The following is a 17,990-nucleotide window of genomic DNA, read 5'->3' as shown; positions in this document are numbered from 1 at the left end:
CTGGTGGAAGTTCAAGTAGGATTTAGCCAGAAGTTCAAGTCGGATTTAGAAGTTGCTTTGGCACGAGGGATCAATTTGTCTTAGAGGAAGCAAAACCAGCGTCCTCCTTAGAGGCAAGGATGGTGAAACTTCAACCCACATACTTTGAGTATGTTATCAGGAGACCCAGTCTTTGAGGGGAAAAAGAAAATCATGCTGGGAAAGGTAGAGGGTGAGCGAAGGAGAAGACAATCCTTAAGGAGATGAACTTACACAGGCACTGTAACAAGGGGCCCAAACATGGCAGAGCCAGAGGATGGCACAGTACCGGCTAAGCTGTTCTAGGACTGCTAAGAGCTGTACTGGATTCGAGGGCACCTAACAACAACACTACCATGAATGTTTGAGGAGAGACAGGATGACTTCTGGAGTTTCTTAGGGTTTTTTAAGTAAATTTTTTTAGGAGAGTTCTTGTAACTTAATGGCAATTAAGCTCCTAGTGTTTTTGCTCCCAGTGATCTCTGTAGGAGCACATTTTATAAAAAGTAAAAAAAAACAAAACAAAAACCAAAAAACAAAAACAAACAAACAAAAAGTCAGTAGAGGTTAAAGAAAAAAGGCCTTTGACAAAGGCTGTGGGTAGTCTTCTAGGTTTTTCATCCCATACCTGATTAAAGGATGTTTCCTTCAAGGTCTGGGGTCCCCGCTCCATCATTGCATGGAGGGGCTCCAGCACCTCAAACATGCCTTTCACGTTCCTTTCCCCAAAGTACAAGCGTGAGGCCTCTTCTAAGCCTTCGTGCCACATCTCATGCCAGAGGATGGCCACTCGAATGAGCTCCTCACTCACCTGGGTCAGAGGGGAAGAGATTAGCAAACTAATACACGTCCCGTCAAAGAGGAGGTACTCTTTCTGGCAGCCAGAGGGAGCAACCAGCATGGTTTTCAGGAAGAAAAAAAGGACTTCTCTCACGTGTGACCTCTGGGAAGGCGACTGTAGTCAGGATGTCACCTGGGCTCAACTCACCATCATGGCCTGCTGCACGAGGGTGTTACTGTGCTCACACATGTTCTTCAGAATCTTGTTGGCTGCATTGTGGCGGGCTGTGGTGGTTGACTTAGAAGCCACAGTCAGGGGGTAAATGAGGGCCTAGAACAAATGCAAAGCGGATATTTGTAAACAGATGGGGGAAACGGGAGAGGATGCTAAAAGAAAGGGGGAGCACGATACGAACATCTAGAGGGGGGCTGTTTAACTGTGAGAAGGAAATGGCCTCCAGGCCACAGAAAGGTGGGCTGGCTAGATTATTTTTCTGGGACAGGACAGAATTTAGGTTCCCAATCACTGCACTTGAGTCTCCAAAGCAGCTTTAGGAAAGGCTGAACATTACACAAAAGGTTGGTGGGTAGGTGCCCAAGGTCCCTACATACCTGGGGGTGGTATCGTCCAATGTCAGTGAGAAGCTGGTGTATGAGACGTCCCACCAAGGGTCTGGGTGTGTCAATTCTTGCAATGAGCTGAGGTATAACCTGGTATTCACAAAGACACAACATGCAGCATACGAAATAACAGAAATAACGTGACTTATTCTGGGCAAAGTCCGCCTCTTGTAACTTGCTCTGGTAGATGCTTTTAGTCTTTAGAATAGAGTTCATTCCCTTCTGTCCTCTGTTGCTTGGCTACCCTGAACAAGGCATGAATCCAGGAGGACAGGAGAGAATTCTGAGGTTCCTTACCTGTAACCACGTATCAATTTGGATTGCTTTCACCCCTTCCACTAAAGCTTCATTTACATCTGGCCAGTGACCATAATCAAACCATAAGGTGAGGACTCTGGAAGAGAAAATGAGAAAGTTACAGAAAATGTATTTTCATGTCATTGTTTTCTTTTAATCATCCCTAAGACTCTTGAGGAGACTTGGCAGGGACATGAATTGGTGGTTCCCAAGCACGTCAGTGTCCGGGCCAGTTGGGACTGGAGCGGGGGAATGATGTCTGGCAGTGCTCTTACCTAACACCATGAAGATCATCCTATTTGAATGAGTATTTCACTCCAGATACTGTAATAGGATCACCTTGGTGTAAACCCAGACATCTGACAGACACACCCAGAGATAACCTTTGGATACCACAAATGTTTGCATGTACAGAAAAGGTTACCCTCAGGACAGAAGACCTGCAACTTGGCTGTCTGGAAATCCTCAGAAAAGGAAGGCGGTTGTCGTTGTCATTTGGACTGCCTGGTTGGCACCATTTATTTAGACCTCAAAAAGTTGCCTCTAAGAGCTGAAAAAATTCTAGAAATCCTTCAAACTCATAGTCACTGATTTGAACAGACAGCTGACGTTCAGCGGTATTCCGAGGCTGTAAATCAAATCAGAGGAGACTGTTCACCTCTCTCCTGAAGAGCTGCTGGTAGAGATTCCAACCACAAGAGTGGAGTGGTCTTTTGGCTGGCAGCACAACCCCTAAGGTCTACAGCACTGGAGAAGCAGGTCTATTATTGTCCATGTGATAAACCACACACGGAGACGCCTAGTTCCATTCTTCCTCTTAGACTTTTCACTCACAGAGGAAAGGCCTGCCACTTGTTACTCCTCCAACTGCAGCTCGAAAAAATGGCCATACCCCAATTGTGTACACTGAGCAGGGCCAGGAAGGGAAAGAGGAAGTGTACGTGAAACTTCTCCGTCTTGCCATTAACACAGCTACCAGGTTTCATTTTCCGTTCTCTGATACCTGAGTGTATCCTGGAGGTTGTTGCCGCGTGACAAAGAGATGGAACGGAAGAAGCCCTGGACGGCAGGGACAGTGTACATCAACAGGGTCTTGGACAAATCCTGTTGGAACAAACACATTAGTGACACTTTTGCCTCAGCATTCTCATCTATGAAATGGGAATAAGAGCGTGCTACAGCGGGTGCCTACTTTAAAGAGCGGCCATGAGGATTTAATCAGTTCAATATAAAAAGCCTTTCAGTCAGTTCCTGGCTTATAGTAAGCACTCAATAAGTGGAAATTGTGTCATAACGCTTATTATCCTGAATTAACCTCATCAGGCAGGAGGAGATGGTGCTAAGGCTCTGAACATGGTGATCTTAGGGCCTGACAGCCGCCCCAGTACACTAACTGATAGCCCAAGGGGAGGAAGTTGGGGAGAGGGCAGGCAGGGCAGCCTGCAGATGTGCATGGCCACCCCCACACAGGTGCAGAGCATTAAGAGGATGAGCTCACGCACAGGGGAGGCACGTACGGAACTTATTCTGCAGCTTAGGGGCTATGTTGGCTCCCAAAACACAAATAGATGTACATAAACATGGTCTCAAGCAACACCAGATGGCAATAGGCAATACTTCTCAGTCTCCTCTGGGACTTCAAGTAAAGCCTAGAGCTCCTTTAAACCTAAGAAAGAGTCTGGTCCTTGGAGAGCCTGGAGCCTGCACCAGTTCTTCCTGGGGAAAGGGGTGCAAAGGGTACCTCTGTGACCTTCTTCTGCAGGGGCGACGGGGTAGGGCTGTTCTCAGCACTCTCAGCCTCACTCTCACTGTTGCTGCCCTCAGTGCTGGTGGCCGCGGCTGCAGCAGTGGCCGCTGTGGTGGCGGCAGTGGTCGTGTTGGTGATGTTGGCCCCACTGGCATGACGCAGTTTTTTCTTCTCATCACGGGCTTGGTTCTGATGTTTGTAGTGCAACACAGCTTCAAAGTTCATTACTGCCCATGCGTGCCAGGCCTGGGAATGGAGTGGGGGAGGGGGGAGAGTGAAGAGAGTCAGAGACAGACAAAAGGGCTGTGACCAATGGCAGCATGAGGTGACTTAGAGGAGCATAAGTCTGAAACTTAGGCAGAGGTCTACGATGGCTTTTTCTTCTCAGTGACTGGTAAAACGTCATTTAAAAGAAACACAAAGGAATGGAGATTTACTAAATTCAATGCGATTCACTCATTTTCAGGAATACTTACTATAAAAGTTAAGTGTAGTGTGGGGAGTGGACATATCAATGGGCTCAACACATGGTCCTTGCCTCAGGGTATCTTATAAGCAAGGACAGGAATTCAACTGCAATCTAAAGACTTAAATAGGTGACAACGCAGAATGAGATGGGGGCGACAGAAGGCAGACATGGGAATACCAAGCAGGTAGTTTTATACCAGGGACAGGGACTGAAAAGTTCCATGTAGGAAAGGGTTTTAGAACGAGTCTTGAAGAGCAGGCTTAATGGGACAAAGAGGCACAAGAGAAGGCAGTACCGAGGACTTCCTAGGTGAGGGAAGCACAGGAACAAAGAAATAAGTAGGGAAGTACAAGGTGGCTCACAGGGACCGCCTAGCAGACTGATCTGGCTGATGCTTGGGGCTCTGCAGAACAGGATGAGATGGTGCTCAGAGGGATGAGAGATAAGGAGAAAGGCTGAGTCAGACTACGGAGCCACCAGGCAAACCGAGCACAGGGGGTAGAATTTTCTCTGTAGGAAACAGAGCTTCAATGGGTTTGAAAAACTCTTGTGGCAGCACTAAAAGAAAGATTCTTTTTAAGAGAGCAGATACCGGGGACAAGTAGCCAGTTATTATAAAGATGAAAATCTAAACTGGGTCATAAGAGAGCTGAGGAAGGAAAGACATTGAGAGGGTGGGGCTTTCCAGCAAGTGAAGCTTATTTGCCTGTTAGATCTAACAGGCAGCTGCTGACCCAAGGACTGATGAGCCAGTGCCCAGGGACTGCTGGGTGGAAGATGCCTCTGGTCCTTACCACAACACTGTGTAGAGGAGAGGATGAAGACCTTGGCTTTGGACACAGTGAATCAGCAGCAAGAGTAGGGCTTTAAACTCACTACTGATCAGACTTCGTAGATAATCAGGAAATTCCTTTGTGCCTCCTGCTTAAAAGTTCATCCAATGTATGTATCCAGTTTCTTACTATCTAAGCCAAAGAAACTGATCATGTGGTTGTTAGCTGTTGTCAAATTAACCCCAATTCATGGCAACTCTATGTATAATACATGAAAAACATGTCACCTGTTTTGAGTAAGAATCCTGCAATGATGCAGGTTCCGTTTTATGGCACCTTCATGTATTCATTTTTACTTCTCTTATGTCTCTAATGTGCCAGGCACTGGGCTGCAGACATAATGAATAAGACAGAAACCATGACTGCACAGATACAAGACTAAGGCAATGGTGACAGAAGACACCATGAATCCCAAAAAACTCTTACTAGGACCTGCTTTTAAAATGGAAAATTCCTGGAAGCAGCAATTTTTCTTGTGAATAGCTTTTTCCCTAAAAGTTGAATAAAGAAAAGAATTCTGGCTAGGAAATATTTTGATTAGTAAGCTAGTTACAACCTTTTCTGGATTTATTTTTCCTTCACTTTTTGATAGTCAGCTACCCTAGAGGGAACAATTACTTCAGCTGTGATAAAACACAACAGATGGAGAAAACGTTGACACTGTAAAGGATTTCTTCTTGCCTGGATCCACCATCAACACCCATGAAAGCAGCAGTCACAAAATCAAATGATGTATTTATGTTGGGCAAACGTGCTGCTTAAGACTTCTTTAAAGTGTTAAAAAGGCAGAGCTGTCACTCGGAAGCCTCAGGTATGCCTGGCCCAAGCCATGACATTTTCAGTCACCTTGAATGCACGTGAAAACTGGGTAGTGACTAAAGAAGACTGAAGAAGTTTTTATGCTTTTGAACTGTAGTGCTGACAACATACTGAATATACCAAGGGCTGCAAGAACAAAGAACAGATCAATCTTGGAAGAAGTGCAGCCAGAGAGCTCCTTCTAAGCAAGGATGGCCGAGACTTCATCTCATGTATGACATGTTTTCAGGACGGACTAGCTCCCAGAAAAGGACATCATGCTTGGTAGAGTGTAAGGTCAGAGAAAAAGAGGAATCCCTTTGAAGAGAAGTGACCTCAACAATGGACTCCAACAGACTTCCATGGCTTGACATGCATGCTTTCAACCCAGAAAGCACTATCCACAAAGGTATTAGGAAGTTAAGGACATAATGGAAAGAAACTGATGTCATTTGCTGTTACCAAAGGGCCTTCGGGAAAGATGTAACACACAGGAATGTTTGCTTTCCTCAAAGAATCACTTCTAAAGTCAACAGCATTTCTCATGCCATTTCTAATCCTCGCTGTTTATTTGTTTGGAGAACTTCCCATGACATAACAGGATGTTATCCAGGCCTTTCCAATAAAAACACAGAAAGCTAAATTCTTGATTTGAGGAGCAGGAAGGTCTGGAAATCAGGAAGAAACTGGAGGAAACAGATGACTCAAGGGAAGATAAAGTTCCATAGATTAATCATGTGTCCAGATGCTCTAGGAAAACAGGCAACTGAGTTAAAAAGGCAGCAGCAGTACAAGTACAAACATGGCATAATAAAATGAGAATCACTCTTGCTTTGTCTATTAAATGTACAGACTCCTTAGGATTCTGACAGATCAGCTCTACGCACTCAAAGAAACGCATTCACAGTATCAGAGCAGCTCCAGAGAGGCTTGCCTCTAAATCCCCATACTTTAGGAGTGCAGGGAGCAGGCTAGGGGACTCGGGTTTTGCTTCTAGAGAAAGGCCAGGCTGTGACGTGGGGCTGTTTCTGGCCCCTTGGTTACCTTGTACCAGCTGCGGTCGTGTTCTGTGGCAGCACTGTAGTACTGCAGGACTTTGGGGATTGTGCTCTCGTTGATGCCTTGTAGGTTCAGCTGCCATTCCCCAAGTTTCAGAAAACATCTACAAAGAAAGAAACAAGCCCCATGCTGAGCTCTCTTCAAAAAAGTCCTCTCAAGGGAGCAATATATTATGGTCAGGTGCACTGAAGTCTACTTGATATTCATTCCCACCCTCACGAAGCAATGGAATGGAAGCAGTAAAATGTTCAACCATATGGAAGAGAAGAGATGGGCTTTGGGAATGAATTTGTATTGCATTCTCTTTATTCCTTGACCTCTATTTTGTAATGATAGTATAAACTGGGTTCTGTGGACCTACCAACCCAAATCTCATTGTTTTCCTATTGATTGCAATATGATTTCTGCCTTACTTTCCCCTTGGTTTCCATTTTTAATAATATGACTCTTGCACAATACAGATTTGAGTTACATGAATTCATTTATATGTAGCTATCAGCCCCCCATCATTAATGTGATGAGCTTGAGTGTTATGCACACATACTTTTTTTAATTTAGTTGTTGTGTACTGTCGAATCAGATTCGACAGACACAGAAGGAGATTGCCCTTCCTCCTCCAGTGGAGCTTCTGGTGGATTCAAACCATGAGTCTTTGGGATTGCGGCCACCAAAGCTCCCTTACACATACTCTTAAGATGCATGTGACACCAGTTATCTCTGTGTGAGCAGTCCGCCTCTCCAGAAAATCTCATATAGCAATTATCAACTGTAAAGAAGATACTGGATCTAGCTATTTACACTGTTTTCTAATTCTTCATAATGTCCTTTATCACTTACAGTATAGGAACACTTGCCACCTGCATTTCATATAATGAGGCAACTTAAACACAGAGCAGGTTATAAGTTATCTAAAGTTACACATCAAATGAGCAGGATTCATGAATGTTAAAAAATAAGGAGTCTAATTCTAATGCCAAAACTTCTAACCACTACACTGTATGGTTAAATGGGTTCTAGAGGAATTGAGTTACAGGGATTAGGAACTTAAGTCTTTTAGAAGGAGGGATGCAGCACACAGACACTCTGCTCTGTTGAACTCTGGGAAAATGGAGGGCAGAGCCATTGGACAGTTGGATGGCTGAGATCCCTCCTGGGTAAAGGTGGAGAACTATCCACAGAGCCTGTAACATTTCTGTCACAGAGGCTGCTGGGATGGGAGGGCTGTACTGTGACTGGCATGTGGCTGAGCAAGGGGACCTCACCGTGCCATGAGCTTGTGCAACTCTTGCTTGTGCTGCTGGTCCTCAGTGGCAATGGCATGTTGGGCCTGCTGCTGCATGGTCTGCACAAAATGCTGCATGTGCTGGAAGGCATCGATCTGCAGAGGGACAAGAGTGTGGAGAGCCGCTTGGCATGGGCCCAACCTCTTCACAAAGAAACTTTAGTTCACCTCACGGGCAAATGAGTCAAGCTCTTTCCAAACAGAATATCCTAGAACACAGAGTAAGGACCGTGTAGGAGAGAAGACTAGGTTTTCAAGCAAGGTGTGAAGCAAGCTGGGTTTTCAAGATTTATGAGTTCAATTCCTATCTTCGTTTTCTTTTGCCAACTGTAATTATCAGTTTAATAAACGCTGGAAAATCTCCTGGCCTGGTTACCCCTCAATAACAATTCACATGAAGTAATTGGAAATAATTGCTTACATCACTACCAATATACTGCCCTAGAGGAAATTAGGCTTATGTAAATTGTTTCAGGCTAGTAAAACTTCAGTATTTGTTTACTACACAATGACAGCTTGTGTACTTGGCACAGTAAAAAATCGAGATCTAAAAATCAGATAGACCTCTCAGTACCCAAGCAAGAAACAAGGTGAAGGCCAGTCATGCATCAAAGTATAACATGGAGAAGACCAAGCATAATGGTAGTTGTCCAGGAGCAAAATTTTTAGAGCACTCTCAAGCAGTTAGATCTAATTACAATACAGGATTTTCTACAAGGCAAGCAAATGTATTGGGGTGTTGCTGTTGTTGTTAGGTGCCATCTAGTCAAGCACGACTCATTGCAACCCTATAAACAAAAGATCTGAACCCTGTTCTGTCCTGCGCCATCCTCACACTTCTTGACATACAAGAGCCCACTGCAGCAGTCACCTTGTCAATTCGCTTGGTTGAGGGTCTTCCTTTCCTTCACCGATGCTCCACCCTTCCCAACATCATGTCCCTTTCCAAGGAATAGCATCTCCTAGCAACATGTCTTGCCTCCAAAGAGCACTCTGGCTAAACCAACCCCAAGACATATCTGTTTGGTCTCTTGACCATCATGGGATGTTCAGTGCTCTTGTCCAACATCTCAGCTCAAAGGCATCAATTCTTCCTCTGTCATCCTTATCCACTGTCCAGTTGTCGGATGCATAGCAAGTAATCAGAAAGACTATGGCCTGAATCAGACACACCTTAGTCCTCAAACTGACATCACTACTCTGCAATAATTTGGAAAGGTCCCTAACTGCAGATTTTCCCAGTGCAATGTGCCTCCCTATTTCCTGACTGTTTGTACCAAGGGTGTTAATTGTGGATCCAAGGAAGATGAAGCTGTTGATAGTTTCAATCTCCTCTCCATCCATCATGACACAGCCAATTGGTCCAGTGGTAAGAATCTTTGTTTTTTGGTATTGGGGTAGGAATAGATATCTGAAGTAGGATAGATCAAAGCAGAGCCACAGTTCTAGGAATAAGTTAAAAGTCATTTGTGTAAGGCCAACACGTCAAGAAATAACTAGCATTATCTTACATGAAGTCTTTTGAGAATGGAAATTAACAGGGTACAAACAAACACGAAAACAATTCGAAAAATTGCAAAACCTAAATCCATTAACATAGAGAGGGGAGACATTATGGGAGAGAGAGTGAAACAATATGTCTTTAGCTATAAAAGTGTTTTCCTGATGTTGAAGTGTAACCTATTTTGAAGGCCTTTAATCTTCCTAAGTGTTTCAAGTCTTCATTTCTTTTGCAAGCAAGATTGGGTGATCTACATGATGCAGGATGTTGCTGAGTCTTCCTCCAACCTTTTTTTTTTTTTAAATTTTTTTAAGGTTATACTGGTTATTTACAGAGTTCAAATACATTGTTTTTCACATGGGATCTTCCCCCCCCCCCATTCTCACCCTCTGCTTCCACTCTGTTCCCCCTTTGAATCCTCATACCTACTCTATAGTAATGGTTTTATACAGTATTTGTCCTTGTGGGACTGAGTTAGTTCATTCAGCATAATGTTCATGTTACTTAGATACATAATCAACACCATCAGTACCAGCAGTCAAGAAATTAAAAGAGGTATTGCACTGGGAAAGTCTGCTGTCAAAGACCTCTCCAAAGTACTGAAGAACAATGATGTCAGTTTAAAGATTAAGGTGTCCCTGATTCAAGCTATGGTCTTTTCAATCACCTGCTTTGCATCTAAGGCTGGACCAATGAGTAAGGATGACAGCAGGAGGATTGATACCTTTTAGTTGTGGTCTTAGAGAAGAGTGTTGAGTGGACTGTCAAAAGAACAACTACATATGTCTTGGATAAAGTGTAGCCAAGAATGCTCCTTAGAGGCAATGATGATAAAGCTTCATCTCACATATTTTGGGCATGCTGTTAGGATGGGCTATTTCTTAGAAAAGGAACATCATGCTTGGAAAGGTGGAGGGTCAGTAGAAGAGAGGAAGACCCTCGAAGAGATAAACTGACATAGTGGTTACAGCAATGGGATCAAGTATGTCTGAAACAGTAAGGATGGCACAGGATAGGACAGTTTAGATCTGTTGTTCATAGGTTCACAAGGAGTCATATTCATCTTGACAGCATTTAAAAACAAAAAAATCCCCTTGTTCTGCTTCAATAACTTCTTGGTTTCTGTATATGCTTTGCATGAACTTAATTCAAAGGCACTGATTCTTATTCTGTAATCCCTAGTCATTGTCAAGCTCTCCAACACAGAGCAAGTAATTGCGAAGACCATGGCCTGGATTAGGCACACCTTAGTCTCAAGACTGACATCGGTGCTTTTCAGTACTCTGGAGAGGTCGCTGACAACAGATTTTCCCTGTGCAATTCACTTTATTTCCTGACTGCTAGTGCCAACAGTGTTGACTGTGGAGCCGAGCAAGATGTAATTGTTAACCTCAATCTCGTCTCTATCATGGTGCTGTCAATTGGCCCAGTGAATCTTTATAGTGAATCACATAACTAAAAACTTATTGTCATAGAGTTGGAACTGATTCATAGTTAACCCTCTAGTGGGTTTTCAGAGGCTGTAAATCACATGACACTGCTCATCTTTATCTCTGAGAGCAGCTGGTGGATTCAAACTTCCTGCCTTTGGCTTGGCAGTGCAACTCCTTGCCAGCTAGGTTTGGTTTTGTTCCTGGTACTGTGATGTTTTTTAAATTTTTATTTTTAACAAAAACCCCAATATGGTTGTCTCAATGACAATAGCCTTGAAGGAGAACAGACCTCTCTGGGATTTGGGAGTCAAGACTAGACACAGCTTCTTTATAACAGACGGAATTAATTGGCATCAGGAGATATGGTATAACCCTGAACTAGGCTAATGCGACAATTTATCAGGAGCTAATCCAGCCCAAGGAGGGCAGACACACAGATGTTCCAATGGTTAACAAGAAACCTGTCTCCCTAGACATCTGCCTTCATACAGTTCCACTGTTCACCACCATCTTTCGAAAAATGAGCCACATTAGCATCCTACAGCCGGAAAGTGATAACTGTTCCTTTAGTTTTTCTTGAGAACTACACTGTCCAGATAGAAATTTGATTAAAATAGAAACATAGACATACATACACAGACATGCTCGAGTAGCATAGTCTGCAGCAAGTTCTTCTAGAGGTTGGAATTTATCAGTGTCTCCATGAAAGAAAAATACGCATGTCTGTTTCCATCCTACTTACAGCCTTGGAAACCCAATGGCAGGTCAGCTATGAGTTGGAACCTACTTGACGGCAATGAGCGTGTATATCCCCAGTGGGTTTCCAGGTGCTGTAAACTGCAAGGGAGGAGACTGATCTTTCTCCCTCAGAGCAGCTGGTGGAGTCGAAGAGTGTGCTATAGGGTTGTTGTGAACTCCTTAACCATTAGGTCACTAGAGCACGTGTGCTTTCTCTCTTGTTGTTATGTAGTGTGGAACTGAAATTCACTCATAGCTGATCCTTCAGTGGGTTTCTAGAAGGAGTAAATTGCACAAGAGATTACCCAACTTTCCCCCATGCTGGTAGTACCTGGTACAGTTGAACCATGTGCCTTTGGATTGGCAGTGCAACTTGTTACCATTAAAGCCACCGGAACTACCCATTATATCTATGTTGTTGTGATTGTTATGTACCATTGAATTGCCCAAGATTCATAGCCACACTATGTACGATAGCTATAAATCCTGCCCTATCCTGTGCCAGTCTCACTATCTCCAACACACCTATCCCATTAGCCCAGTGTCAACCCATCTCCTCCGAGGTCTTCCTCTCCTGCACTATCCCTCCACCCTTTAGATGCATATGTTGTTGTTGTTGACTGCCATCAAGTTGAGCAAGACTCATAGTGACCCTGTGAACAAAAGGCCTGAAGCCCCTGTACAACTATTGGCATTTATCAAACTTCACAGAGTTTCCAGAGGTATGTTGTTTAGGAAGTGGATGCCACTCCTGCTTCCGAATGATATGTATGTATGTGTGTATATATGTGTATACACCCCCCCCCACACCCCCACACACATTGTTGCTATGTCATGTTCAGTTAATACTGACTCAACTTCGACTCACCAGCAGGTTTTTACAAGTAGTAAATCACATGAGAGGAGACTTTCTCCTGCAGAGCAGTTGGTGGATCTAAATAAACTGCATGCTTCTGGGCTGGCAGTGCAACTCCTTGCCACAAGGTCACCAGAGATCCCTATATCTACAAATCTACATTAAATATACACATGTACACATCTTACTTGTGTATGTATGTAATCAGAAGCAGTAATAAGATCAATTACTAATATGTGATTGATAAGTCTATGATCAGGGCAACATCAAAGCCAGTACGAAAAGAAAAAAAAAAGGAATTCTGAAGCTAGTTGCTCCCCAGAGGACACAGCAATTAATGATTTACATAGGGTTTAAGCCCCTTTTCTGTGACTTAGTAATGGTTTGCAAAAATTAAATAGCCAAAAGGAAAAGAATATTGTCAAAATTGGAGAAGGGTGGGTATTAGTTTAGATTTGAAATCCAAAATTAAGTTAATTCAGCAAGGGTGAATCCAGTATCTTTCTACTTTGTAGTCTGAAGGTTACTTATTTGCAAGGAATTGAAACATTGTATTAAAAATATCTTATTTTCTTCATTATAAGTCATGGTATTTTTAATCACAACAAGCAGCTGACTTGTTAATTTTTAACCTCCATGGTTTTAGAGTTCTAACCAAAATTTGGACTCCTAAGAAAAAGTAAAATCCATGGAGAAGCTGGGCAGTGATCATACGTTGAAACACACTGTTCCTTGGTTAAGATACAGTCCAGAAGGCTCCTTCTGCTTGCTTTCGTCAAGACATTCAAAGACTTGGAGGTTATACATAGCAAGGAAATCAGACCATATTCAGATCCAGCACCTTCTGTTTTTCTCATTTGCCTGGAGGAGAATCAGGTTTTGAGTCCAATTACTTGGCTTAAGGCTCACAGGGATTGAATAAAGAAAGAAAGAAAATAGAGACACCTCCCCAAACCCTAACAACCAACCCACCCACAAAAATGATGCACATTTGGAGAAGAAAATGTGGTTATTTGTGTTGAAGTAAACCCACGTCAAAGACCAAGTGTCAGGGGACAGAGCTGTAGCTCTCACCCCGGGTGGCATTCACTGTATCATCCCCCTTAGGTAAGAAGTCAATTCCTAGATGTAGTCCAAGGATCTGGCATGATCTCAGGAGAGGCACATGGGTATTTCAGGCTTTGCTGTGGGGATCAAAGAGGTGACAGGACAGCTTAGACTCTCTTCCTTTTGGTAAAGAGGATGCTGACAGGAGAGCCCAAACCAGTGTGATTTTTGCCTTCAGGGCTTATTTACTTACTTACTTATTTATTATGGAGGTGCATTAATCATTATCACGCAGAGAGATTGTAAAAAACCCCAACAAATAAAAACAGGAGCCACATTTCTTTCCCAAGGGCCTCTCTCCACATAAAGTATGAGGCATTCTGCAATGGCTTCAGCACTATTATATTCTGGGTGTTGCTTCTGAATTCCAGTTTGATGATAGGAAAGGAGACTAGAAGTCTGAAAAACTGAAATTGGTCTTTTGGTGAAAGGTTCTGAGTGTTTTCAAAATATGCTCTCTCTTTTCCCCCCCAATGTTAACTGTATTTATTTTTAAAACATAATTGCTTGAGACCGTAACAAAATGCCATTTTCAGAAGCATTGTGGTGATGGAGTAGACCTGCTTAATTTAAAAGGTACTTAAATTTGTCCCTCTTCGTTTGGAGTGGGTGACCAAAATACGCTCTTTAAGTACTGGACAATCTATCTTCTTTTATATCAAAGTCAAACTCATCGTCCCCAAGTCAACTCCAACAGTGACCTTGTAGGACAGAGAGAATTGCCCCATAGTTTCCACGGATCACTACATCTTTCTACCATGGAGTGGCTGGTGGATCTGAACCACTGACTTTTGCGTAAACAGCCAAACACATAAGCACTACTACACGGCCAGGTCTCCTTAATATCATCGTAGGGGGACAGAAATGGTGCTTTATGTGCCAACACATTCTGGATTATAACAAAACTACGTTTACACTCACTGTTTTGATCAATGGTGTATATGCATTTCTCAAACATGATTCATCTTTCGGAATCAGCCCCCTTGGTTTAGAACAGAAATGAACTGCACAGCCTTGTGAGGAGGCAGCACAGGCACCGTTTTCTTCCTGGCCTTTAAGGAGGCATTGAGAACACAAGGTAAGTGAGCATTCTGAGCATTCGAAACATCCCACCCTTGCTGTGTACTGACGAATTGGATCCGAGTGGCAGAGGAGATTGCTCCTCCTTCTCCAGCGGAGCATCTGATGGATTCGAACTGCCTACCTTCGGAATTGCGGTTCAGCTTCTTGCTACGAGGGCACCAGAGCTCCTTTAAGTGAGCATGCTAGATGAGAAGGTCTATTTAGTAGGGGATTTGGAGACTGACCTTTCGAGCGCTTTTCCACATGTTTTTCATGTATGCATAGGTCACTTGAGGGTGAACAGTTGGCAGAGGATGGTCAAGTTGCCGAGATGGATCAACACCCAGGAGCAATACTAAGGTTTTATGAGCAAGAGCCTTAAAAACAAGACAGGTCAGGTCATAAACAGATCTGGAGCAGGAGCACCATTCCTCCTCTGCCTCTCATCCCACCCAGTGGAGGGTTACTCACCAGTCTGCCACTCTTGCCACACAGGCTTGCATACTTAAGCCATGTTCTCATGTCCTCATGAGGACTGACCACAAGGGAGCGCACCATGAGGATCTTCTGCCAGTCTTCCACAATACGCTGGCAGCCCTGGGACAGGCAGAAAGGATTAGCATATGTCCTCTGCTGCAGCTTCACCTCCCGCAACACCAGGAAAATCTACTCTAACAGAACAGGAGGATCACTTATATAATGTGATTAAGAACGAAACACCATACAGAAACTACTTAGGAATCGGAGGGACAGCAAAGCCTGGACCCTGGAGCTTGAATTCTGGCTGTGACTCAGGGCAAGTTACTTAAGGTCTATGACTCAGGGCAAGTGACTCATCTATAAAATGAATAAACACAGGATTGACTTTATAAGGCTCTGATGAGGATTAAATGAACTATTTACCTTTCTTTTCTGGCTTGTGGATAATGCGTTTTAAACTTTCATTTTATTAGAACCTAAATCTGCACTAAAACTTCTGGGATACTCTGTATCTGGTCTTGCTTAGGTTCTTTTTTCATCATTTGTCCGAAACAAAGAACTACATAGAAAAGGTGAAGGATCTGAAGAATTCACATAGAGGTTTGGGGTTTTTACTTTTCACATATAGGGTTTTTAAAAACTAAAATTTAAAAAGAGTGAATTAATCAACAAAGGGACGAAACCAAATTTATGTCAAAGACTGCTAAGAGTAAAGTGAATTTCCCCTCTTCCACACTCTCTGATATGGAGCCAGACTCTCAGGCCAGAGGACAGAGATGAAAAAGGGGAGATGGGTTTCCAAGATCTATTACTGAGTGGTTTCATGGGACCTAGAGAGCTGTCTTCCACACAAACAACTTTATAATTCAGAACAATGACCCTCAGGCTTTTCAACAGGACAAGATGCAACCTACGCCCAAACAGGAAGTCGGCTCTCCCATCCAGACTCACAGGAGACATGGGGTAGGGATGAGAGCCCCAGTCCAAGCAGTTCATAGAGTGCTTTCCAGCCATTTGGGACACGTTTCTATCACAAATGTAATGTTTCTTTTCAGGCCTCGGCCCTCTATCATTCCATCCCATGAAGTATGACAATAAAGATTTGGAAAAGTTAGAAAAATAGAAAAAAGGTACACTGAGTGATTGTTTCAGTTACTTTTCATTAATTGCTAGTTTCTCCCAAATGCGGAAATACTCTGCCTCCTTTAAGCCAAAGAGCAGATTATTATTTCAAGATTGGAAACTCATGAAGGTTGAGCGTGATGATGGTGTTCAAGACACAGCAAAGTCAGAGGTGTGTGGCCTCCCCAAGATGCATTCACTTCTTCCCCCTCCCAATCTAGACCTGCGTAAAGCCTCTCTTTATAGAATGTTAGGAGATTCATCAGATCTTGCAACTGGAAACTCTTCACACCATTACAGGCATTTAAAAGACCAGGGTGCAGACAAGTCAAGCGGGAAACATTTGCTTTGTGGAATGCATACTTCTGGTTCCCAACAGACAATTTTCCACCAAAACACTCAGTAGGCATTTCATAATTACTAATAAAACATGTAAGAGGACTGTATGTGCTCCTTTTAGAGCCATAAATGAGTGCATTCATAGACATTATTCCTTTGCCTGTTGCTTCTTCCTTTCCAGTGGAATGTGCCCTGAGCTCCCCAGACAGGAATGCAGCTTGGAGTAGAAAAGTTTTGTCACAGCCTCCTAAAAAGCCCTGAAAACTCCAACAAATCAGACTCCAATTGATCTAGAGAGAGACTCTGGAATTAGGCAGATCTGGCCAACGGGAAAGGGACAATAATAGAGAGGTCAGTATAAACAAGTAGGGTGACAAGTAGTTTCTAGAGCAGGAAAGTCTTCCTCTCTTTGCTGGTGAATTTCCTTCCTACTTAAGGAATGGGAGAACTGTCCTTTCCAAGACCACTCACGATTACAGAATCCCAGATAGGGGACCAAAAGCATCTCCTGCTAAAATGATCTGAATGTTGCAGTGAAAATTACTGATGGAGGACCTGGAATAGTTTCCCTACAAAGGGAAACATCAGTGGGGAAAAAGTCTCAGTAGACATGATAGGATACCTCTGGGCCAGGGAAAAGTAGACATCAGGAGATGGTAAATGAGAACAGCAGGTAACTCTGTTTAAAGAGCAGGAGGCAAGTGCCTTTCAAACAGTAGTTCTCAGTCTTGACCATATTCTGGAACTATATGGGAGGTGAAAAAGATACTGACTCTGGGTCTACTCCAATACCCAGATTTTGACTGAATTGGTCTGAGGAGGTACCTGGGCATTAGGGTTTTGGGAAAATCTGCTGTCATGAACCTCTCCAGAGTGCTGAAGAGCAACAATGTCAGTCTAGGTACAAAGGTGCGCCTAATCCAGGCCATGGTTTTCTCAATTAGTTGTTATGCTTCAGAAAGTTGGACAATGACGAAGGATGACAGAAGAGGAAAAGATACCATTGAGTTGTGGTGCTGGAGATGAGTCCTGAACATATCATGGACTGTCAATAAGATAGATTGGTCTGTCTTGGAGAGGGTGAAACCAAGTTTCTCTGTGGAGGCTAGGATATTGAAGCTCTGCCTCACTTACTCTGGGCCTGTGGCCAGGAGAGATTGGTCCCTGGAGGACATCATGCTCGGATGGGGAGATGGACAGCCCAGGAGAGGGAGACTCCAGATGAGATGGACTGATATAGTAACTGTGGCAATGGGGGTTGGTGTGTCAGAATTAGTGATGTTGGCTCAGGACAGGGAAGGGTTCAGAGCTGCTGTACATAGGGTTGCTGTGCATTGCAGGTGACACAACCATTAACATTCTATGTCAGGTCTGGAAGCAGCAGTGGCATCCACTTCCTAAAAAACTTGCTTCTGGAAACTCTATTAACTTTGATAAATGTCGACAGT

At 43.5% G+C, this 17,990-nt stretch overlaps 1 protein-coding gene across 1 annotated transcript in view; it reads right to left on the bottom strand.

Moving 5' to 3' along the window:
• MTOR (mechanistic target of rapamycin (serine/threonine kinase)) overlaps window positions 1-17,990 on the bottom strand; it is a 223,792-nt gene that overhangs the window by 30,695 nt on the left and 175,107 nt on the right. Inside the window, exons 35-44 of the mRNA XM_006885758.1 lie at window positions 15,073-15,198; window positions 14,847-14,978; window positions 7,885-8,000; window positions 6,608-6,725; window positions 3,458-3,709; window positions 2,720-2,820; window positions 1,717-1,813; window positions 1,411-1,509; window positions 1,007-1,129; window positions 647-829 (exon numbers count right to left, since the gene is read on the bottom strand). Of these exons, the coding sequence (XP_006885820.1) occupies window positions 647-829; window positions 1,007-1,129; window positions 1,411-1,509; window positions 1,717-1,813; window positions 2,720-2,820; window positions 3,458-3,709; window positions 6,608-6,725; window positions 7,885-8,000; window positions 14,847-14,978; window positions 15,073-15,198 (1,347 nt within the window). The remainder of the gene's footprint in view (window positions 1-646; window positions 830-1,006; window positions 1,130-1,410; window positions 1,510-1,716; window positions 1,814-2,719; window positions 2,821-3,457; window positions 3,710-6,607; window positions 6,726-7,884; window positions 8,001-14,846; window positions 14,979-15,072; window positions 15,199-17,990) is intronic.

This window comes from Elephantulus edwardii, unplaced genomic scaffold (assembly GCF_000299155.1).
Source record: "Elephantulus edwardii isolate Elephantulus edwardi_28Jun2011 unplaced genomic scaffold, EleEdw1.0 scaffold00045, whole genome shotgun sequence".
Lineage (NCBI taxonomy): Eukaryota > Metazoa > Chordata > Mammalia > Macroscelidea > Macroscelididae > Elephantulus > Elephantulus edwardii.
This window is presented reverse-complemented; position numbering and strand designations above follow the sequence as displayed.